At 42.9% G+C, this 25,279-nt stretch overlaps 1 protein-coding gene across 1 annotated transcript; it reads right to left on the reverse strand.

Annotated features, from left to right (window-relative positions):
* Positions 1–9,587: 9,587 nt before the first annotated feature.
* rprm (reprimo, TP53 dependent G2 arrest mediator homolog) lies at positions 9,588–10,953 on the reverse strand. Its single transcript, XM_033024063.1, has one exon. The coding sequence runs from the start codon at positions 10,615–10,617 to the stop codon at positions 10,288–10,290; it is 330 nt and encodes a 109-aa protein (XP_032879954.1). The 5' UTR covers positions 10,618–10,953; the 3' UTR covers positions 9,588–10,287.
* Between the last annotated feature and the right edge of the window lie 14,326 nt (positions 10,954–25,279).

Genomic DNA, 25,279 nt, shown 5'->3' on the forward strand with positions numbered 1-25,279 from the left:
GGGAACTATATTCTGCACTCTGTATCTTCATCTTTGCTTTATTTAATGTCGTTGAACTTGACTTAATTGTATCTATGTGCTGTATATCTGATCTGATTTGGATAACATGCAGAATAAAGCTTTTCACTGTACCTCGATACATGTGACAATAATAAACCTAATACATCATGAAGTGTCCCTTCGAGACCCTTCCCCAGATAATTTGCCAGAATGATATTCTTTCCTTTCCAGTATCGGCAAAACTAGTTGCACTCTTTCAAAAGCAAAAGATCAGTACCAACACTACAAATCAGTACCAACACTCCTAACATGCTGGAGGAAGCTGCTTAGATTTGGGGGCCTGTAGTCAGATTAAAAGGACTACACAAAATGTCATTAACAACTCCCCAATGGCAACTAGCACATGGAGAGATCATTGCATTCAGATTACTTAGGCTGATGTGCAAGGTTTAAAATCTTTATTTGATGAAGCCAGAGGATATCCATGAGATTAAGGCAGAAATCTTGAGTTTTAAACTTTGCAATTAGTTCTTGCTGCACAAAGGCAAAATCAACTTGGGTGGGAGCCAGAAAGCTTGAGGTTTGGGATGCAAAAAATTAAATGGGGAGTCAAATACAGCAGAGAAACAAGATGGTAACAATAATGATCTGTGGAACCAATAACCACGGATCATTCTGACACCACCAATCAATTCTCAGATTGAAATCTACCTCCTTTGCGTTAAGTATAAATTATATCAGTGACCATAACATTAATTAATTTACAAAATGCATTTCATATGGTGTCTTCCTATATATTGTGAAACAAAATTAGAAACATAGAAACATAGAAAATAGGTGCAGGACTAGGCCATTCGGCCCTTCGAGCCTGCACCGCCATTCAATATGATCATGGCTATTCTTCCAACTCAGTATCCTGTACCTGCCTTCTCTCCATACCCCCTGATCCCTTTAGCCACAAGGACTACATCTAACTCCCTCTTAAATATAGCCAATGAACTGGCCTCAACTACCTTCTGTGGCAGAGAATTCCACAGATTCACCACTCTCTGTGTGAAAAATGTTTTTCTCATCTCGGTCCTAAAAGACTTCCCCCTTATCCTTAAACTGTGACCCCTTGTTCTGGACTTCCCCAACATCGGGAACAATCTTCCTGCATCTAGCCTGTCCAACCCCTTAAGAATTTTGTAAGTTTCTATAAGATCCCCCCGCAATCTTCTAAATTCTAGCGAGTACAAGCCGAGTCTATCCAGTCTTTCTTCATATGAAATTCCTGACATACCAGGAATCAGTCTGGTGAACCTTCTCTGTACTCCCTCTATGGCAAGAATGTCTGTACACAAAACTCCAGGTGTGGTCTCACCAAGACCCTGTACAACTGCAGTAGTACCTCCCTGCTCCTATACTCAAATCCTTTTGCTATGAATGCTAACATACCATTCGCTTTCTTCACTGCCTGCTGCACCTGCATGCCTACTTTCAATGACTGGTGTACCATGACACCCAGGTCTCGTTGCATCTCCCCTTTTCCTAATCGACCACCATTCAGATAATAGTCTACTTTCCTGTTCTTGCCACCAAAGTGGATAACCTCACATTTATCCACATTATACTGCATCTGCCATGCATTTGCCCACTCACCCAGCCTATCCAAGTCACCTTGCAGCCTCCTAGCATCCTCCTCACGGCTAACACTACCCGCCTGCTTCGTGTCATCCACAAACTTGGAGATGTTGCATTCAATTACCTCGTCCAGATCATTAATATATATTAGGGCTCATAAAATGCTAGCATGATTAACAGGCAGAAGTGAGAGCGGCAAACAATGCATTTTTGTGATGACAGGCTGTAAGTAAATACTGCCAATTCTATCTCCTGATGTTCGAAGCAACTTGCAGCAAATGAGGAACTTTTAATGTGCATTCAATATTACGATATAGACAAGGAAAGGACAACTTGTCGGCAGTAAACTCTACACTGCACAACATCCCTCGGGGCGTTGGAGCATTATCCTACGCATTAAGGACGCATTTTTACAACTTTAATCTACAATTGGATCAATTGATGTACTTCGTAGTGTGGGAGGAAACTGGAGCACCCAGAGAAAACCCACACAGGTCACAGGGAGAACATACAAACCCTGTACGGACAGCACCCATAGTCAGGATCGAACCCGGGTCTCTGGCGCTGTAAGGCAGCAACTCTACCGCTGTGCCACCCTGCCAACCTTTTGCCACCCTATAGTTATAGGGTTTGGAAAGTACTTCAAGAAACGATATGTCTGAGCATATGGTTACCTTGATGCGAAGGTCCGTCTCAAACTATGGTAGTCCATTGTCTGTTGTCAACAGGATGGTCATATCTATGGATGGTGAAGGTTTACCATCACCGAGACTATTGCTGCCAATCTTTGCAACATCATTAGATGTTCAAAGGATTGTTTTGTTTAGTTTAGATTATTATTGTCACGTGTATTACGTGTACAGTGAAAAGCTTTTTTGTTGCTTGCTATCACCTGCCTCACCAATCCTGATCATTATGTGCCAAGAGTAACTCAGCGGGTCAGGCAGCATCTCGGGAGAACATGGATAGACCAGACCAAAAGGGTCCCGACCCGAAACATCACCTATCCATGTTCTTCAGAGATGCTGACTGACCCGCTGAGTTACTACATTCCTTTTTGTAAACCAGCATCTGCAGTTCTTTGTTTCTGATCTAAGCTTTAACAGCGTTGCATCACTAGTGGGTAGGAATCCATCTGGGAGTGATTTAAAAAAAAAACAAGAGGTCAGATGAGAGATGCAATGTAAGTTAATGCATGGGTGAAAATGCATGGCAGTCTGTCACCTGATGAAAAAAAAAACCCGCAGCCATGACTGCATGACTTTGCAGTGTGTTTCATGCAATATAATCCCTCTTTATTGAAGGGTGAAAGGATTTTTAGAGATGCTAATGCATGGATGAGAGGCTAGATAGATCATCTGGAGCTTTAACCATTTAACTGCTAGTGTAACATATACGATTAATGAAGGATTGGTCACGCTAGAGGCAGGAAACATGTTCCCGTTGTAGGGGGAGTCCAGAACCAGGGGCCACGGGTAAAAGGGGTAGGCCATTTAGAACGGAGATGAGGAAAAACCTTTTCACCCAGAGAGTTGTGAATCTGTGGAATTCTCTGCCTCAGAAGGCAGTGGATGCCGATTCTCTGGATGCTTTCAAGAGAGAGATAGATAGAGCTCTTAAAGATAGCAGAGTCAAGGGATATGAGGAGAAGGCCGGAACGGGGTACTGATTGTAGATGATCAGCCATGATCACAGTGAATGTCAGTGCTGGATCGAAGGGCCGAATGGCCTACTCCTGCATCTATTGTCTATTGTCTATTGTCTATTGTCTATTTTCTATTGCCTATCGTCTATCATCTGTCGTCTATCGTCTGTCGTCTATCGTCTATCGTCTATTGTCTAGTGAATATCTGCCTGCATAGTTAAATGAATATTGCTGCATTTGCTAATCTAATTTTCCCCAGGATCTGGAATTTGTTTTCTGTAGAAACTCATTCATTCAATTTACCTTGGTAGATAGAAGCACTTGTTTTGATAATTCAATATTTGAAATTTAATATGTTTCGATTTTACAGTCCTCTTGTTACATCTTTAACATTTTTACATCTCAGGGTATTTATATCATAGGTTAACATCTATTTCAGTATCTTTATAAACATTTTAATGCTTGAGCAGTTTTTAACAATTTCATGACCCAATGTTAAGAAAAAAATTGCATAGTAATCATGGTGAATATTCAATATTATTTGTTTAGGTGTTGAGAAGATTATCAAACATATAGCATGGCTGTTTACATCAATAGCCCAACAGAGAGACAAATAACTGCAGGTGATGGTTTATTAAAAAAAAACACAAAGTGCTGGCATAACTCAGCTGATCAGGTAGCATCTGTGGAGGACATGAATTGGTGACTTTTCAGGTCGGGACCCTTGTACATCCCAATAGAAATACAATTCGGTGATCCACAATATATAATGAATTACTGTCTAATTTAGTTTTCGTTAAAGATATTTAAGTAGAAACACAGAACTGCAGATGCTGGTTTATACCAAAGATAGACACAAAGTGCTGGAGTAATACTGCGGGTCAGGCAGCACTCTGGAGGAAAAGGATGGGTGACGTTTCAGGTCGGGACCCTTCTTCGGACTGTCCATCGGAGAGAGAAAGGGAACTTCTTCAAAGTAGGCATAACTTGAGGAGATTTCACAGTGGAATAAGCCAAAATGTAGAAACAAAGAACTGCAGATGCTGGCTTACACCAAAGATAGACAAAGTGCTGGAGTAACTCAGTGGGTCTGGCAGCCTCTCTGGAGAAAAATAATAGGTGTTGTTTCGGGTTGGGACTCTTCTCCTTTTTACAGATATCAGTTCATGTGCGAGTGCAATAACTGTGAAAGTAATGATGTAAACATTCATCGTACACTGTAATTTCTTCATTAAAGGATTGCATGAAACTTTTGTGCAAGGTTTTTTCATACTGAACATAGTGTCATCAGTGATTTAGCACAGATTGCAGCCTCTTTCCTGCAAAATCAAACAACTTGATTTACACTCTGTGCAAACTGTTCATGCTACAAACTGTCCTATAAATCTAATGTACACAAAAATGCTGGAGAAACTCAGCGGGTGCAGCAGCATCTATGGAGCGAAGGAAATAGGCAACGTTTCGGCCCGAAACGTTGCCTATTTCCTTCACTTCATAGATGCTGCTGCACCCGCTGAGTTTCTCCAGCATTTTTGTGTACATTAGATTTTCCAGCATCTGCAGTTCCTTCTTAAACACTTTGTCTACTCCACTATAAATCTAATGCTTTGTTGCAACAGATCTAAGTGCTAAACCACGTGAGTACAATAGAGTGCAAACAAGCTTTTGCCAGGATGTTACCTGAAATGGAGGGATAAGGAGAGATTGGATAGTCTGAGTTAATTCTCAATACAATGTAGGAGGTTGAGGGTGATCTTAAAGATTTGTACAATTATGAGGGGACATAGGATAAATAGTCAGAGATTGTTTCCAATGTATGGGAGTCTAGAACTAGAGAGCACAGGGTTAAACATTAGATTGGGGAACTGTGAAGGAGAGAAAAGGGGGTAGTATTTTGCCCACAGAGGATAGGGAATATCTGGAATGAGCAGCCAGAGGGGCAGACACAATAAATGTATTTGAATGGAGTTTGTACATCCGGAAAGGTGTGGAGGGTTAAGGGCTAAAAGTGACCAAATGGGATTAGCATAGACCAGTCATGATTGAATGGCGGCATAGACTCGATGGGCCGAATAGCCTAATTCTGCTTCTACGTCCAATGGTCTTACATCCTATCCATTAGAAGCGGCCAATTCAGAAACTCCAAGCCGCAAAGTGTGTTCCTCCGTTCCAACGCTTGAGTTTCGATCATCCCGGTGAGAGGGCCTGTACATCGGGCCCTCTGTAGTGGCGACTGCGGGGGGTTCAAAGGCCCCGACCACGGGTGAACAAAGAGGAAGATGACTGAACTTTATTGCCTTCGATCACAGTGTGAAACGTTGATACCGCTGGGGTGGATGTGTATGTTAAACTATTGTGTATTGTGTTCTTTTTATTCGTATGGCTGTATGGTAACTCAAATATCACTGTACCAATTGGTGCATGTGACAATAAATGTGAACTTGAACTTGAACTAGATAGGCATTGGATTGGCATGGATGCCAATTGGTATAGGCTATGGTTGGCATGGATGAGATGGGTTGAAAGGACCCATTTATATATTCCTAAATGCTCACCCCTCAGCCAGACCTTTCTTGGATTATATGAAATTTAGTGAACTCTGGCCATAAAACATAGCTAATCATATGCATTTGACTTAAATTGGCTCCCTGTATGTCAGAGAATTGATTTTAAAATCCTGCTGCTCACCTATAAATCACTACATGGTTTAGGGCCAAAGTATATCACTGACATGCTTCCACTATATAAGCCTTCTAGACCGCTAAGATCTTCTGAAACCAATCTGCTAGTGATTCCCAGAGTAAATACAAAACATGGGAAAGCAGGATTTAGTTACTATGCAACAAATAGCTGGAATAAACTTCCTGAAGATTTAAGACTTGCCTCAACTTTGACCACTTTTAAAACAAGACTGAAAACTTTTATGTTTACTTTAGCTTTCAGCTAAATCTTAACTACATTGCACTTTTAACTTTTGCACTTTTTATAATGCATTTTTAATTTTGCTTTTCTTTTCTTTTAGTTCTTCTATTTTATTTCATTTTATTATTTCATTTATTGTATGACATGTTTTTATGTGAAGCACTTTGAGTCTGCCTCGTGTATGAAATGTGCTATATAAATAAAGTTGCCTTGCCTTGCCTTGCCTTAAACACCTCTCACGTTAACATCTTAAAATATAATAGTTTAAAACTAAACAAAAAGTTTATGATGTTTTTATTTTTTTCTTAATCACATGTTCATGTACCGGTTTTTCATATTCCATAACATATTTGAAATGTGAATTAAAATGGTGATTTCTTCCATTCCCGGGATTGGTGTCTGTGAGAACTCTTTGATGTGACCAGTTGCGTAGTCACCTGGATGTCAGTGGGCTGAAGATGGGTCCCGACCCAAAACGTCACCCATCCTTTTTCTCCAGAGATGCTGCCTGGTCCGCTGAGTTACTGCAGCCCTTCATGTCTATCTTCCTTTGAGCTGTGCCCGGATAGCTGAGAACACCATCACACTGTGGACCCGACTGGTTCTGAGTGGCTATTATCTGCTCATCTACCACAGAATTTTTATGAGTGGTACTCGAAACAATAGCATTTTAAATACCTCAGCAAACCAGAATTAATAGGCTTGCATTTTTAATAATTAAAACATTTCTCCAGCAAATCTTTTTTGCCATAATGGAGTGAGAGCAGTTAAATTATTCTCATCATTTTAACCATGTATTTGCATTTAAAATACCTCAGCAGACCAGAATTAATAGGCTTGCATTTTTAATAATTATGAAGTGATTGAAGCTGTTTTTGTTACTTTATGATATTACAGAAAAAATCTGAACAATATTATTCTGGGTCATAAGTATTGAGGAATAAAGAGTTACCAGTGAATGAATGCTTCAAATGGGACACATCACTCATTTGTGCAAAGATAGTACAAAGATTATCACATACAAAATGAGCTACCATTTTGTCTAAACTAATATAACAGATTTGAATCCAAAACAAAAATTGCAGTTGTTATAATAATAATTTGTTGGTCATCGAATCGAGCAAAAAAAAAGCTAAGTACTGAGCCATCAATATTTGTCCAAGTTAGGCGAGCCAGCATACCTGAATATACCCTTGGCATCCTACTAGTTCCACTGTTCGCATCCTTGTATCCCTCTCGTTAGCACAGCCTGTAGCCGCCCCTGTTTTGTTCCGGCCTTTTCTCACCTCCAGCCCCCCTTTATCTTTCAATCTGAGGAAGGGTTTCCAACCCGAAACGTTACCTTGTCCTTTTTTCCAGAGATGTTGCCTCATCCGCTGAGTTACTCTCGCACTTCGGTGTAAACCAGCATCTGCAGTTCCTTCCTACACACTTTGGGGACACCGTTACTCACCCCCACCACACAAACACACTTATTCCAGACAATTCTTGTAACCATCAGCAAAAGCTGACTTTAACAGAATAAATGTGTATCCATATTCCATGTTTTATTGAATGGTAATCGATAATTAATTCAAAACGCTAAACTAACGAGCTCATGCCATATATTATCTCGAACTGATATCCTTTAAGTTGTAAAAGGCATCATCCACTGATTGAGAAAGGAGGTGACATTAAAGCTTTCATTTAGAAACTGTATTGAAACGAGGAAAACAATGTACTTATTTTAAGATGAGGGCACTTCGCAATTGTTGGATTAACCCCCCCCCCCCCGGATGATAAATCCTGTTGGCAATGTTTAGAACAGTGAATTGATGGAAACACTAAAGAAACTGGTCAATGTTATTTCGTGGTGTTGCCGGGGTCAGATCACAAGGATAAAAGCTCTTGTATTTCTTAGAACGTTGCCAGTTGACTAAACGGATCTTTAATCCCTTTTGTTGATGTTAAATTCACCCAGTGGTAAAAATACTCCGATTATTCGCATTTGTGATCGAGGCATTATTGTTTGTCTCAAGGGTGGTCAACTCCTATTTACTGAAAGCGTTTTCTTTCGCCCAAATCCCACCTCCTGTCCTTCGAGTTATTCCCATCGACCCAGGAATAACTAAATTTCCATTCATGAAAAAATACCGCAATAAAAACAAAACGTGTACCTAAATCTTTGTCTGGGTTGTGTACCCAAGGCGCCAACATACAGCTCTGCCATGAGACGAAGTAATACTGTAACTGCGTCTTCACTAATTAAACTAACCATTTCCAGATTACCATTCAATAGAACATGGAATATGGATACACATTTATTCTGTTAAAGTCAGCGTTTGCTGATGGTTACAAGAATTGTCTGGAATAAGTGTGTTCGCTATCTGATGTTTTTGTGTGCTAAGGATACATGCAAATAATGTAATAGATTATGAATCAGTATTTCCAGGAACACGCGAGTCCATGTTTTGTTGCATCCATATCTACGGACTGTACATGTTGAAATAGCAATTTGGATTTTGCAAATGAGATTTGGAGAGCCCGCTTCTAGAGACCGCCTCTTCACGCCTTCCTGTCCGCATAGAAGGCAATGATAAACTGTGGAAACAATGAGTTGCAGATGCTGGTTTACAAACAAAAACATCGACCTAAAGTGCTGAAGTAAGCGGGTCAGGCAGCAGCTCTGGCGAATATGGATAGGTGACGACTCGAGCCGGGACCCTTCTTCAGACTGATCTTTTCTATTATTCAGGCCCAACCACGATCTAAATGATATATTTTGTTTTTCTTTTATTCAGTATTAACAACAAAATCCGCTCCCTTCATACAAAGCGATACCACAGCAGAGGGAAACAAACACAAACTATAAGGTGTGTATGCAGGAACTGCAGATGCTGGTTTACACCGAAGAGGGACACAAAATGCTGGAATAACTCAGTAGGACAGGCAGCATCTCTGATAGAAGAAATGGGTGACGTTTCAGGTCGAGACCCTTCTTCAAACTATAAAGTGTTTGGTATTCTCACCCACGAGTTAATCATTTGAGCGTCCCGTTTTACAGCTTGCAGTGTCCTTTTCAGCCGTAAATACTCTCGACTGTTTATTTAACATCTCCAGGGCGAAGTTTCACTGTGAACTCGTCGCCCTTTACTATGACAGCAACTCCCAATTTCTGATCCGAATCCACAAAGGGTTAAAATCTCAAAACTCAGTTTCGCTGTCGAGTCTTCATTCCCTTCGCCGCGTTCAGATACTCAGCTTCAGAAAGGCTTCACTGAAGCATTAGCACTGCTCCAGGGAGCACCGATTGCTACTTCACTGCCTTTCCCAGCAGCTGAAACAACTTTCCATTTCTATCTACGATCAACAACTCAACGCAAAACCCGTCTCAAGTTAGCGAATAACAACCCCAAAATAAATGTATACTTTTTAATTATATTTTGCAATACAAAATGCTATAGACGCCTTCTGTCACCAGTGCGAATGCATGCTATGGGCTCAGTGACTCAGCCTGACACTTCCGAAATAGAGGTTTCCTATTAAATTGCAATTTATACAACCAACGTTGAAAATACACTTGGACATTTATATGATTTTGCCAGTGAACGGATTGGAATGTTCTTTGTAGGAAAATTATGTAAGCGACAAGGTACACCGGCGATTTCCAATAAAAGGAATAACTATTTTACAAAAATATCGATAGACAAGGCGATTATATCTACAACTTTAGCGGCCGGTAGAGTCGTTTTAGTAGCCAGTGAGCTGCTCCCCTCGACCTGTGCAGCGGTTCCTGGACATTCCTCAGTTGATCAAATTTGGCCACAGATAGGGATTGGCAAATGGCTTCAGACAGGGTGTGTGTATAGTCAATGCCAGCAGAAAAGCCCAACATTTCCCCTTATATTTCTCACCAAAAGTCCTCTTATTAAACCAGACGCTGACGGGTCCGCTCCCGGGTGCTTGGTTTCCTCTTCCGAAGCTCAAAATACTGATCAAAGTCCCTGTAATCCTTACTAGTTTGGTACCAGAGTACAAGGCAGAGTCGCTGTCAGCAGCCTCAGACGTCCTCATCCTTGAGTTAAAATATATGTATATATTTCTGGCGGTGGTTCTTGTTAATATGGACCGACAATGATGGCTTCCACCTCTTTGGAAGGTCTTCTATCCTTGACTAAAAAGTTAATCATGCCCTCTGATTTGATCAGCAGATTACAACCGAGGAAAAAGATCCCGAAAACGACGGTGAGAGACAGGACGCACATCACTGCGATCTGGACCACTCTCATGGTATAGAGGTTTCTCTCGTCCGGAGCGGTCAACACGAAGCCTTCGCCAGTCACCACCGAGGAGAAGTTGTTGCCACAGCATCTAATGATGGCATCCAAGGTGTCGCTACGGTTCGTGTACACAAGGCTGGCGGTCTCATTCACCAGCGTTGAATTCATTGCTGTGAACTACTTCGAGCGACTGAGAGTTGAACAACAGGTGGCTGCAGCCGTCTCATTCACCAATGCCTTAACTCAAATACTCCGAAAGTGCCAAAAGCGCAGAGACCGCCGCTTTCATTCAGGGAGGGACAAAATATAAAGCGTTACTTGCTTGTGTTTTTTTGTTTTGTCTTTCCACTTCGAAGCTTGCTCGATCCAAGTAGAAGGCAGTGTGAACGTTGTTCGCTTCGCTCTGCTTCTTATACCTGGCTCCGGATGAAACCATTTCTGGCGAGGAGGGAATCGGCTTCTAGCAGAATGAAAGAACGCCCCTATCCGGACGGGAGATATCTGCCAAATCCAGGGGATGGGCAGGAGGTGTAAACACAAAACAACGTCTGAGATTGGGACCGGATGAGACCAAGTCACGAGGATTGTAGCATGTTATGGCTGTTGATAGCTGTCCTTAATTATGACAACGGCAGGAATAATTTTCCCTTAATGCAAAACCATCCATCTGTACCGTTTCAATTTTAAAAGGAAGTGAAGATTGCGAGGATAGATCCGGAATTGATTATGTATTTATAAAAAAAATAACTTATCTTCTCGAAAGAAAATTGTAACTGCAAAGTGTGCAATTATTATCCACGATTAAAATTAACCCACAGACACACACTTTAACCCCTTTTCAATCCTTTACTGAACTTTCTGTCCCGGGCCTCCACTGTATGAGTGAGGCGATTTGGAGGGTCAGCGTCTCATATTTCCTCTCGCAGCTTACATCCAGCAGTATGAATATTGATTGCTCTCATTTTAAATAACCTTTGCATTCTCTCGCTCACCGTCCCTCCACCACCCTAGTCCCCCTACTAGTTTCACCGTCATCCTGTTTAGTTTCAATGTTCATACTCCCTCGCTATCACTTCTGCCATGGCCAACAATGGACCATTGTGGGCTCTGCCTTTCCTTGACCATCCTTGCTGGCCTTGATTTGTTCTTTTCACACCTTTCATTCTTTTGTTCTTTGTACCTCCTCATACCTCCAGTTTCCCACTCCCTTGACTTGGCCTAAAGAAGGGTCTTGACCCAATACGTTCACCTATTCCTTTTCTCCAGAGATGCTGCCTGACCCGTTTAGTTGCTTCAGTACCTTGTGTCTATCTTTCATACATTTCTTAAAGCTGGAAATATTCCTTAGTTTCATGTTGATGTTTTTTTTAATATGCAATGCAAGTATGTACAATATTACATTGTATAATATGCAGACCTAGGTTTGGGTTTAAACAGCCAGGTGCTAACATCACCTATCCTTGAATATAGGTTGAAGATAGACACAAAGTGCTGGAGTAACTCAGTGGGTCAGTCAGCATCTCTGGAGAAAAGGGATGGGTCAGAACTGAAAGTAGAGGGGGGAGTGAACTGGAGGAGGAAAAGGCCAGAACAAAGCAGGGCTGGCAACAGATGACCAAGGAAGAGTGGAGCCCACAATGGTCCATTGTTGGCTGGGGAAGAGGTGGTATCGAAGGGATACAAGGATGCGAACAGTGTAAGTAGCAGGATGACTAGGGTGGGGGAGGGTGGTGGGAGGAAATGCTGGAATTACTTGAAATTAGAGAAATCAACATACATACCACTGGGTTGTAAAATATGAGGTGCTGTTCATCCAATTTGTGCGTGGCCTCATCTGACCGTGGAGGAGGCTCAGGACAGAGCTGTTGATATTTTGTTTTTATTTAAGATGGTGAGATAGTGGGTATTTTTAGTGTATTTCTTTGAAGCAAAACACAAAGTATATGCTCCTCAGCATATTTGCTGGAAGATTTGCATTCTTGTACATTCTTCTTTTCAGGACCACAACTATTGTTGTGTTTGGTTGTCTTTGCATGCCGGACCCAGACCTGCTGAGTTCCTCCAGCATTTTGTGTTCCGTTCAATGTTCCAGCAAGGTTTAGGGCGGCATGGTGGCGTGGCAGTAGAGTGCTGCCTTACAGCGCCAGAGACCCGGGTTCAATCCTGACCTCGGGTGCTGTCAGTACGGAGATTGTACGTTCTCCGTGTGACCGCGTGGGTTTTCTCTGGGTGCTCTGGTTTCCTCCCACAATCTAAAGACGTGCAGATTTGTAGGTTAATTGGCTTCTGTAAATTGCCCCTAGTTTGTAGGATAGAATTAGTGTACGGGGTGATCGTTGGTTGGCGTGCACTCAGTGGGCTGAAGGGCCTGTCTCCACACAGTATCTGTAAATCAAACTAAATAAATCTGCAGTTCCTTGTGTATCAAGGACAATTTTAACCTCTGTGCCTAACTTTGTCAGCAGTCACTTCCCTCCCACTGACTAGGTCAGAGCAACATAGGAAAGCCATCAACCGTATTGACATGGCCCTGGTAAAAGGGTCTGCTGGGGTCAATGAGTGGGAGTGGAATATGTAATGGTTTGTTGCACTTCAAATAGTTAAAACATGCAGACCCCATTGCGAAAACAGCCTGACTCCACTCACTCATTCACACTCAAACATTCCTGTTTGGATTATTGATTTAATACTCTTCTTAAATTTTTGAACTTTATCCAAGAGGATGTGTGATATTTCTATGTCCTAAGTTAAAAATAATAAAGTTAGTATTTGCTCATGTCCTGGGAGATTTGTCTACCAAAATTATCTTCTGACTGACTGAGGAATCAGAAAGTATAAAACAACATTGTGTTTTTTTTTAAAGGCTCCTGATCAAAACTAAAAGGAAGCGAGTCATCCTTGAATCCGAGGGACTGCTTCGAAAGAAGGAAAATTGCACGGTACTTGAAATTTACAAATCTATTGCTCCGTCTACTGGCTAAATCATGAACAGTTATTCCAGCAACAAGCTTTGGCTGCCCAATATTAATGTAAGAAAGACCTTGCAGGCACTCTCATTGATATTCACAATGTGATTATCTCGAACAAAAGTTAAAGAAAATGTTCAGTTTCTGGAAATTTTGAAATAAATATAAACTGAATAATACTGCTGTATGACTTTAAAGTGTTGTGACCTGCAAGAAGTTTTCATTTAAGTCTAAAGCAATTCCCAAAATATATTAAACTTACAGAAATATCTTCCTGAACTGTCAGACTTAGTTGAAAACTTCTTGCAGGTCACAACATTTTAAAATAATACAGCAGTACAATTCAGAAATAAATGGAATCGAATATTGAAACGTACGTGATACTCAGAAGTTACTTAGGTTTAGTTTAGTTTATTGTCATTGTACCAAGGTACAGTGAAAAGCTTTTTGTTCCGTGCTAACCAGTCAGTGGAAAGACTGTACCTGATTACAATCAAATCTTACAGTTTACTGGGTTCCTGTACATCAACATTCCCAACGTGGCCTCCTGTATATCGGCGCGACCAAGCGTAGACTCGCCGACCATTTTGCCGGACACTTGCATTCAGTCCACCAAGGCCTGCTGGATCTCCTGGTTGCCAACCATTTTAGCTCCCCTTCTCATTCCCATACTGACCTTTCTGTCCTGAACCTCCTCCATTGCCAGAGTGAGGCCGCACGTAAACTGGAGGAACTGCACCTCATATTCTTCTTGGGTAGCTTACAGCCCAACGGTATGAACATTGACAGCTCAATGTTTAGGTAACCTCTAACAAACTGCCTCTCCCCATCCTCTTTCTCCCTCCCATCTTTTCTTTCATTCCCCTCTTCCCTGTGCCCTACCTGGACTCACACCTATTTATCTTCTCCACCTCCCCTTCCACCCACATTCCTTCCTCTAGTTTCACAATACGCAACGCTTCAATGGTTTTGTCTCACATCTTCTTTATTTTATCACTGGCCTTTGCCCAACCTGTGTTCACCTATTACCTGCCACACTTTGTCCTGCCCGTCGCACCCACCCATAATCAGTCGGAAGAAAGGTCCCGACCCGAAACATCACCTATCCATGTTGTACACAGAAGCTGCCTGATCCACTGACATACTCCAGCACTGTATGATTGGACAATGGACAATGAACAAGGTGGGACCTGGCGTGGAGGGGCTGAAGAACAAAGGGGGACCTGGTTTGGGGAGGGGGGGGGAGGGGAATTTGTAACTTAATGGGCGACTATTTGCATACCTTGGGTTTGCAAGCAAAGAATCTCACTGTGACTCATCATATGTGACAATAAAGTATTCAATTCAATTCAATTCTTGAAAACCAGCATCTGCAGTACCTTTTTTCCACATTGTATTTGGGCTGTTTGGTTCAGGGCAAACTGGCATTATTTAACAAAGCTAAGCTCTTTTTATTATGGCACGGCATGAAACTGTAAGATTTAGTTCATTTTTGTCAGAAAATGAATTAATACTCAACCTTTGCTTAAAAGCGGCTTGGTATTTTCATTGATATTCTTCCCGATAGACTGTAGATTTCCCAGTTACTACTGCAACAAGCGTATTCCTCAAACCTTTGTGAAACAATATTTTAACATATAGCAATAGTTAACACAATAATTTTGTCTACATATTTTAAAGCTTTTTTCAATGGAGCATAGAGGAACAGCATACTGCCATGAATTGTTATGAAGTTTAAGAGCCATTGGCAGCTGTAAATGTATGTGGGTGAAACGATGTGTGGGTTCTATCTGTTATTTGTTTGGCATCATTCAATTACTCTGTGATTCATCCACAGAAGTTTAGTATTTATTTAAAATCGAATTTTCTGCTGAATGTACAGCAGGGGGCATAAAGAGCTTGCATGAGTGTAGTCGGCCCGGACTCAGTGGGCTGAATAAATTATTCCTAGTGTGTAGGGTAGACCTGGTGTGAACAGGCAATCAATGGTTGGAATCGACTTGGTTGGCCATTGCCCTGTTCCATGCTGCATCTCTAAAACAAAATTTAAAAGACATTTGAACAGCTACATCGACAAAAAAGATTTAGCGGGATATGGGCTAAATGCAGGCAGGTGGGACTAGTGTACATGGGGGCAGCTTGGTTGGCATGGGCAAGTTGGGCCAAAGGGCTTGTTACCCTGCCATATGACTCTATGACTATTGCATGTGATGAACAAGTTGCAAGAATGATGCTTGCAGGGTTGGTGTGTTTTACTAATAGTAAACAGTTAAGGGGTGCTCTTATCAAAACAATGCAATCACTTTTGTTGACTGTATATGTCAAGTTTGGAATTAATTCCATTTTAGCTGAGTGACGGGTTTGCAGGATTTTATCTTTAATGACAGTGGGATATTTTATAGTATCTTGTCTTTTCTTGTGATCGCTATAAATTAAGCTGCATTTGGCATATTATGTACAGTTCTGGTTGCCCATTACAGGAAGAATATGGCTTTGGAGAGGGTTCAGAAGAGGTTGACTAGAATGCTGCCTGAATTAGAACATATTATGTATAAGGAGAGGTTAGATAAACCTGGATAGTTTTCTCTGGAGTGTCAGTCACTGAGGAGAGGCCTGATAGAAGTATAGAAAATGATGAGAGGCATAGATAGTTTAATTTAGTTTAGCTTAAGTCAGGTTAGGGATACCACACGGAAACAGCAAACCACCCTCGACCCACTTAGTCCGCAATGACCAGCGATTCTCATACATTAGCCTTATCCTACACACTATTTATAATTTTTGCCAAAGCCAATTAACCTACAAACCTGTACATCTTTGGAATGTGGGAGGAAACCTGAGCACCCGGGCAAACCCATGTGGTCACGGGGAGAACGTACAAACTCTGTACAGACAGCATCCGTAGTCAGGATCAAACCCGGGTATCTGGCGTTGTGAGGCAGCAACTCTACCATTGCGCAACTGTACCGCCCATAAGGGTTAATCAGTTAGAACCTTTTGTCCGTGTGTGGAAATGTGCTATACATTTCTATGATCTATGATTAGGCTGGCAGTCCATGTGGTATATGTATGCACCAGGGGTATGCAGAATGGTTGGTTTGTGACATTAGTCTCCAGGCTAAGATGGTTTCACCTCAGTACTACCACATGCTCCATAGATTCACACCGTGGTGGGTGGGTGTATGGAATGAGTTGCCAGAGGCGGTAGTTGAGGCAGGTACTATAACACATTTAAAAGACATTTGAACAGGTATATGTTTAGAGGGATGCACTCTCCAGTATGTGTGTGCCCTCACTCTGGCAGTGGAGGTGGCCCAGGACAGAATGGTCAGTATGGGAAGGGGAGTTAAAATAGTTAACAACCAGAAGATCCAGCAGGCCTTGGTATGCTGAACAGAATAGCTCCCTCTTTCCATGGTTGTTGTGTGATGCTCGGCACATCGAAGCCCATTTTCCCACACCAAACTCTGAGCCACACAGTCAATTCCCTAACCTCATTTAATCAATGAAAATCAAAAGATACTGGAAATCTGAAATAAAATCAGAAAGTACTAGACAAACTCAGCAGGTAAGGCAGTAATTCTGTGGAAAGAGAAACAGTTAACATACAAACTTTCATCATACTTTACCAATGCCAATTTGCAATAGCTCAGTAATTATCCTTTTATTCTCATATGAACCATCATAGCTCATACTCCATTAATAGAACATGTTTCTTTATCCTATCCAGGTTATTTTTTTGGTGACATTATAAGATGTTGCTCTCAATCTAATACTGTTTTCAACATCTGTATTCATGTCTTTACAATTCATATTAGTTTCATTTTTTAGTTTTAATGTATTTTTTTTAGTTTTAGAGATATAGTGTGGAAACAGGCCCTTCGGCCCATCGAGTCTGTGCCGACCAACAATCACCTGTACACTAGTTCTAAACAATATACCAGGGGCAATTTACGGAAGCCAATTAATCTATAAACCCGCATGTCTTTGGGGTGTGGGAGGAAACAGAAGTACCCGGATAAAGCTCACATGGTCACAGGGAGATATTCATAAGTTATAGGAACAATATTAAGCCATTCGGCCCATTAGGTCTGCTATGTCATTTATTCATGGCTGATCTATCTTTGTCTCAGCCCCTTTCTCCTCTCTTCTCCCCGTAACCCTTGACACCCTTACTAATCAAGGATCTGTCAATCTCTGAATCTACGAATGTACAAACTCCACACTGACAGCATCCCTAGTCAGGATTGAACCCGGGTCTCTGGCGCTGTATGGCAGCAACTCTTCCGCTGTGCTACAATGCCACCCTAAAGGATTAAAGGCTCCTCTCCACATACAGTAGTTTAGGGCCATCTGTCCCAACGGCCTTGATGTTGTTCAATTGATTTCATTAGAAACTTAGAAACATAGAAACATAGAAAATAGGTGCAGGAGGAGGCCATTCGGCCCTTTGAGCAAGCACCACCATTTATTGTGATCATGGCTGATCGTCCCCTATCAATAACCCGTGCCTGCCTTCTCCCCATATCCCTTGACTCCACTAGCCCCTAGAGCTCTATCTAACTCTCTTAAATCCATCCAGTGACTTGGACTCCACTGCCCTCTGTGGCAGGGAATTCCATAAATTCACAACTCTCTGGATGAAAAAGTTTTTTCTCACCTCTTAAATGACCTCCCCTTTATTCTAAGACTGTGGCCCCCTGGTTCTGGACTCGCCCAACATTGGGAACATTTTTCCTGCATCTAGCTTGTCCAGTCTTTTTATAATTTTATATGTTTCTATAAGACCCCCCTCATCCTTCTAAACTCCAGTGAATACAAGTCTAGTCTTTTCAATCTTTCCTCATATGACAGTCCCGCCATCCCAGGGATCAATCTCGTGAATCTACGCTGCACTGCCTCAATTACAAGGATGTCCTTCCTCAAATTAGGAGACCAAAACTGTACACAATACTACAGATGTGGTCTCACCAGAGCCCTATACAACTGCAGAAGAACCTCTTTACTCCTATATTGAGATAATAATCTGCCCCTTATTTTTGCCGCCAAAGTGGATAACCTCACATTTATCTATATTATACTGCATCTGCTATGCATCTTCCCATTCACTCAACCTGTCCAGGTCACCCTGCAACCTCCTAACATCTTCTTCACAGTTCACATTGCTACCCAGCTTTGTGTCATCCGCAAACTTGCTAGTGTTGCTTCCCTCTTCCAAATCATTAATATATATGGTAAACAGTTACGGCCCCAACACCGAGCCTTGTGTCACTCCACTCGCCACTGACTGCCATTCTAAAAAGGATCCGTTCACTCCTACTCTTTGCTTCCGGTCTGCTAACCAATTTTACTTCGGAGTCACGTGAGTGACTATGTGAAGAAACCGCTCAGTGCGCAGGCGCGGCATTACGCCAGCAGTGCAACAGCGGCTGCAACGGGAATTAGGCGCTCCCGCTACAGAATGAAACGGACCGTCAGGTGAGTACCCTGAGGTCGGGTTTCTTTTACAGGTGAGCCTTTTTCTGCTTGTGTTTTTTACAGGCAGAGACAAAGGCTCTGGAACAAAACTGTCCCCCGTTCAAGGAGGAACGTTTCCCGTCGGGGAGGGGGGCAGCAACAGGCGGTAGGAGCGACCCGGTGTTCCTCTATTCCCCGACACCGTGCCGAGCCCAGCCCGCTAGTACCTGAGCAGCGGGCTGGATGCATAGCCACCCGAAGAGGCATCCGGCAGGTGTTCCCGATTTCGGACGGGACGTCTCTCCACGCGCACGGGGGGAGAGAGAGCCGCCTGAGCCGCTGCAGCGGCTCACGGAGCAGGTGCCTGCGAGACGCGCTGCTTGAGGGGCGCTCTCGCTACTACAAGGCACAAAAGCTCCAGAAGAAGGCGGTAGGAACAATTACCGAGCGCTCCGCTATCCCCATCACCGCGCCGAGCCCAGTCCCGCTAGTGCCTGAACTGCGGGCTGGATGTCTAGCCATCCGAACAGGCATCCGGCCGGTGGCGTCCGATTCGTCGGACGGGGACATGTCTCCACCTAAATGGAGGAGAGACAGCCGCCTGAGCTGCATCCAACAGCTATTGGAGCAGCTCCAGCGAGATGCGCAGAAAGAGCGCTCTCGCGGAGGGAGGTCAGGCACCCCCTCCACAGTGTTTCATGCACTGCCCTCTGCTCCCTCATTACTGGAGGCTAGCATTGGTGACCAGGGCTGGGCTGGTCTGGAACAGGGGCAGGCGGACGAATTCGGGAGTATGCCAGGGGTGCAGGAACAGGAAGAGCTGTTGGGTGTGATGGACCGCTTTGTAGCAACCCCATGGGCTGGAGCACCGCTGGCACCAAGAATGGCGGCCAGCATCAACCATCTATCCAATAAACCATTACTGGAAAAGGTGCTCGCTGAGGTGCTGAAACAACACACAGCACCAGAAAACTGTGAGGCCCTGAAAGTAAAAAGTGGAAACAGCCAAAACTGGGGGCATGTGGGGTCACACATCCGGACCCAAGAACTCAAGCTACAGCGGATCCTAAGGCTCCTGACGTCGGCCATCACAGCCTTTGCTCGTTCCGCGGAGACCACGGAGATGGATACCTGCCAGCAGGATGTGCTGGCATTAATGTGTACCACACAATTTGAGATCAACAATCTCCGGAAGGAAACATAAGACCTGCCCTCAATCCCAAATTTGCTGGCTTGTGTAAAGCCCCAGCTGCGGAGACGGCCGCGCTGCTATTTGGGAAAGATCTCAATAAAAAATTGAAGGAGATGGAGGAAGCATCAAAAACCTTCGGCCTAATGAGGGCAGGCCCCGGGACGAGCAAACCAAGACCTCCGATACCCAAGCGGCAGCACCCCACGGCATCCACCAGTCGACGTCCGCAATATGGGACTGGTGAACGCTTGGGGTCCGCACATTATCCCCAAAGATCTTTTTAGATCAGGGCAGCAGCGGACCCTCTGGAAAATGCGCCTCCCCCCAACATCGCCAGCACGTCAGAACAAAATCTTCAGGAAAATGAAGAAACAGAATCGCCAATAACCATGGAGGTAGGTGGGTCTGGTCCCTACCAGCATATAGAGAATAAGGGTGCTTTATTAACAGGGGGGAGATTACACTTGTTTAAAGAAGCATGGGGTATGGTCACGAGTGACAAGTATATACTCAACAGCATTAGTGGATATAAAATACAGTTCATGTCAGAATAAACGCCGCCAGTTCAACAATGGCCCCAAAGGGTATTTCTCCCTCCGTCAAAGAGAAACGTGAGGGACAAGCTGAACTGGTGAGACTTATCACAAAGGGGGTCATCGAAAAGACCAAACATGAACCTTTGGAATTTGTATCCAATATATTCACTAAAACCAAAAAAGATGGTGGCTGTCGCATCATCATTGACTTAACATCACTAAACAAATTTGTTAAGTATATACATTTCAAAATGGAAACATATGTTACTGCCAAACAACTGAATTCCAAAGGACACTTCATGGCAAGCATTTATCTTAAAGATGCTTACTATCTAGTACCCATATACAAGGATCATCGCAGATACCTAAAATTTATCTGGATGGTACAAAGCATTGCCCTATGGGCTAACTTCAGCCCCAAGATTATTCACCAAAATATTGAACCCAGCCATGGCAATACTAAGAAAACAAAAACACATTGTCATGGCATATCTGGATGATATTCTGATAGTAGGGAAAACGATGGAATTGGCTGTGGCAGCAGTATCAGCTACAAAACAGCTCCTCGAAACCCTGGGGTTCGTCCTACATCCAGATAAATCTAAGTTGAAGCCATCCACTATCATGGACTACCTGGGCTTCACAATTAACTCAGTCCATATGACTGTTACCTTGCCAAAGGCAAAAATGGTTGAATTAGCACAATCATGCAACAATTTAATGGTCAACGAGCGACCAACTATTCGACAAGTAGCAAGAGTAATTAGGGAAATGGTAGCAGCATTTCCGGCTACACAATTCGGACCTTTGCACTATCAAAAAATATACAGAGAGCAAAGGTACAGGCAATAAAACGACATACAGGTCACTATGATCGTGTCATGAACTTACCCACTGAAGCAATATCAGAGCTACAGTGGTGGGCAGAAAACGTTTGGCATAGTTTCAGCCCTATCTTTATCACTAACCCTACTTTAGTTACTCAAACAGATGCCAGTGCTCAAGGCTGGGGAGCGACTAACTCCATATCCAGCACAGGTGGTAGATGGACTAACCTAGAGTCATCATTACTACTTACACTGGGCATTAACTATCTAGAGATGTTGGGCGCCTTTTATGGTTTAAAAGCATATGTATCTAATATGCAGCACTTGCATGTTCGGTTACAAATTGATAAATACTACGGTGATGGCTTATATTAACCATATGGGTGGCATAAAATCATTATCATGCGACAAATTGGTCAACATGATTTGGCTATGGTGTGTCGAAAGACATATTTGGCTATCAGCTACTTACCTACCAGGTAAGTTAAACACCCATGCCATGAGAAAATTAAACGCCTGGGTTGCAAGTTTGAACAGACCTTACCTGGAACCGGGATTGTCCAAACAAACCATCACCACCATGTCGGCATCCCTTCGAACATCCACCAAGAGGCAGTACTTAACCAGCATCAAAAAAGGGAGAAGTACTGCCAGGAAACAGGGACAACATACGCAACAGCCACAGCCACCAACATACTGGAGTTCCTGGCCTATCTACACCACGATGTAGGGATCAGCTACAGTGCCATCAACACAGCGCAGAGTGCTCTTTCTGCTTATCTCAAACCAGCGCCAGGACAACAGGCGATGGGATCCCATCCACTGGTGGTAAAACTGATGAAGGGCATTTACAATATCAAGCCCTAAGCCCAGGTATACCCATATTTTGGATATCAGTGTGGTCCTGACATATCTCAGGGAATGGCCACCAGCCAGATCCCCCGGCCTCGAGCAAGCTACACTAAAGACGCTCATGTTGATGGCACTTGTATCCGCTCAGAGGGTCCAGTCACTACACCTATTGCGACTGGACAACATGATCACAGCTCCAGACCAGATCTGTCGTTATCCAGCGACTGATCAAACAGAACAGACCAGGAACACCTAATCCAGTCGTGGCTTACCCACCAGAACCACGGTTATGTGCCATGACCCACTTACTATCCTACATAGACACAACCAAAATATTCAAGGGAGATGAAAAGCCTTGTGGGTCAGTCACAAAAACCTTATGGTCGGGTGACGAGCCAAACCATTGCGAGATGGCTGAAGCAGGTGCTAGAAACTGCTGGGATAAACACTAACATGTACAAATTTTATTCCACCAGGGCAGCATCCATGTCGACGGCTAAAGAATGGACATGCCTATAGACCACATCCTGGCTACAGCAGGATGGTGGGGGGGGGAAAGACCGTTCAGAAATTTTATAATAAGCCGTTGGCAAAACCTGGTTTATTTGCAGTAAAGTTTTACGAACTGCAAATATTTAATTTAAGCCCAGGGGAGCAACTTAATTCTTTGTTGTTATTGTTTAAAAAATACCATTGTGATTTTCTACAAATAGACTCATTGGTTGATTACGATAACACTTCCTCCCTCAAGAACTTCGGCAGTGAGTGAAATGAAACTGTTACACGGTTTGAAATCACAGAGAGGAGGCGGAGCAACAAGCTGGAGTAGTCGCACTTTTTCCAAGCTCCCAATCTGTTAACCTTCAACTGTTATTACAGCTCAGCCTAAGTTTTAAAACTACCATAAATATTTAACACCATCGACAGCACTCCTCCACATCGTAAAGATGGCAGGCAGAAGAAAGAAAGAGGAGCAAAATATTGAAGACTCGTCGACCAGCACCATCATGGCTACGCTAGCAGCCTTGTTAACAGAGCACAAGGCATCGCTACTGGCAGAATTTAACGCAGCGTTCACCAAGCTGGAAACGAAGCTGGACAATATCCAGACCACTATTCTAGATCAACAACAGCGTCTTTCGTCATTAGAGACATTTGCCGATACCACCAGCCAAGACATGCGAGCTATGGAGACAATGCTAACATGTGGATGTGTACGTATGTGAGTGTTGTTTGTTCCCGGGTGGCGAGGGTGGGTAAGGATAAGGGTAAGGGTTTTGAGGGTCGTTTACATACTGTTGTACAATTATGTCCTGATTATCACTGTCTGTTATCATTGTATGTATGCAAATTGCTGTTAAATTCAAAATTCAAATAAAAAGATTTAAACTGAAATCACAGAGCTTTGAAATCTTCACGTAGTCACTCACGTGACTCCGAAGTAAAATAGTAAGATTAAACGAGAACTTACCAGTTTGAAGTTTGATCTGTATTTTATGAGGAGTTACGATGAGGGATTACGTGCCCCCCGCTCCCACCCTCATTATATGGATCAAACTAATAAATTGATGTCTCCTTATCTTTACTATGTTTACTTCAAAATAACTGTATCTATCTGTGATTCCACACCGCTGCTTGGAAGTATGCCGCGCCTGCGCACTGAGCGGGTTCTTCACGTAATCCCTCATCGTAACTCCTCATAAAATACAGATCAAACTTCAAACTGGTAAGTTCTCGTTTAATCTTACTATTTTCTATCCATGTCAACACCCTACCCCCAATACCATGTGCTCTAATTTTAGTCACCAGTCTCCCATGCGGGACTTTATCAAAGGCTTTCTGAAAGTCTAGATACACTACATCCACTAGCACCCCTTCATCCATTTTACTTGTCACATCCTCAAAAAATTCCAGAAGATTAGTCAAGCATGATTTCCCTTTCATAAATCCATTTTGACTTGGACTAATCCTTTTACTGCTATCCAAATGCCCCATTATTACCTCTTTAATAATTGACTCCAGCATCTTTCCCACCACCGAAGTCAGGCTAACTGGTCTGTAATTCCCCGTTTTCTCTCTTGCTCCTTTCTTGAAAAGTGGGATAACATTAGCTATCCTCCAATCCACAGGAACTGATCCTGAATCTATTGAACATTGGAAAATGATCACCAATGCGTCCACTATTTCTAGAGCCACCTCCCTGAGGACCCTGGGATGCAGACGATTAGGCCCAGGGGATTTATCATCCTTCAGTCCCATTAGCCTACCCAATACTATTTCTCGCCAAATGAAAATTTCTTTCAGTTCCTCTACCCCCTTAGATCCTCTGTCCTCCAGTACATCTGGGAGATTGTTTGTGTCTTCCTTAGTGAAGACAGATCCGAAGTACCGATTCAACTCTTCTGCCATTTCCTTGTTGCCCATAATAATTTCACCCGTGTCTGCCTACAAGGGACCCACATTTGACTTTGCTACGCTTTTTCCCTTAACATATCTTAAGAAGCTTTTACTGACCTTCTTTATATTTCTGGCCAGCTTCCCTTCGTACTTCATCTTTTCAGCCCGTATTGCCCGTTTTGTTTCCTTCTGTTGTCCTATGAAAGTTTCCCAATCCTCTGGCTTCCGGCTACTCTTTGCTGTGTAATACATCTTTTCTTTTAGTTTTATTCTATCCCTAACTTCTCTTGTCAGCCACGGTTGCCTCCTACACTCCTAGAATCTTTCTTCCTTTTTGGAATGAAATGATCCTGCATCTTCCGGATTATGCCCAGAAATTCCTGCCATTGCTGTTCCACCATCATTCCTGCTAGGATCCCTTTCCAGTCTACCTTGGCCAGCTCCCCTCTCATGCCTTCATAGTCACCTTTGTTCAACTGCATCACTGACACTTCCGATTTAACGTTCTCCTTCTCAAATTGCAGATTTACAAAGTAAAGTTCCATAAAATAAATTCTCTATAATCATTTCAGTTTTGTTTGCAAAATAGCTTTGTCTTCAACT

This window comes from Amblyraja radiata, chromosome 7 (assembly GCF_010909765.2).
Source record: "Amblyraja radiata isolate CabotCenter1 chromosome 7, sAmbRad1.1.pri, whole genome shotgun sequence".
Classification (NCBI taxonomy): Eukaryota; Metazoa; Chordata; class Chondrichthyes; order Rajiformes; family Rajidae; genus Amblyraja; species Amblyraja radiata.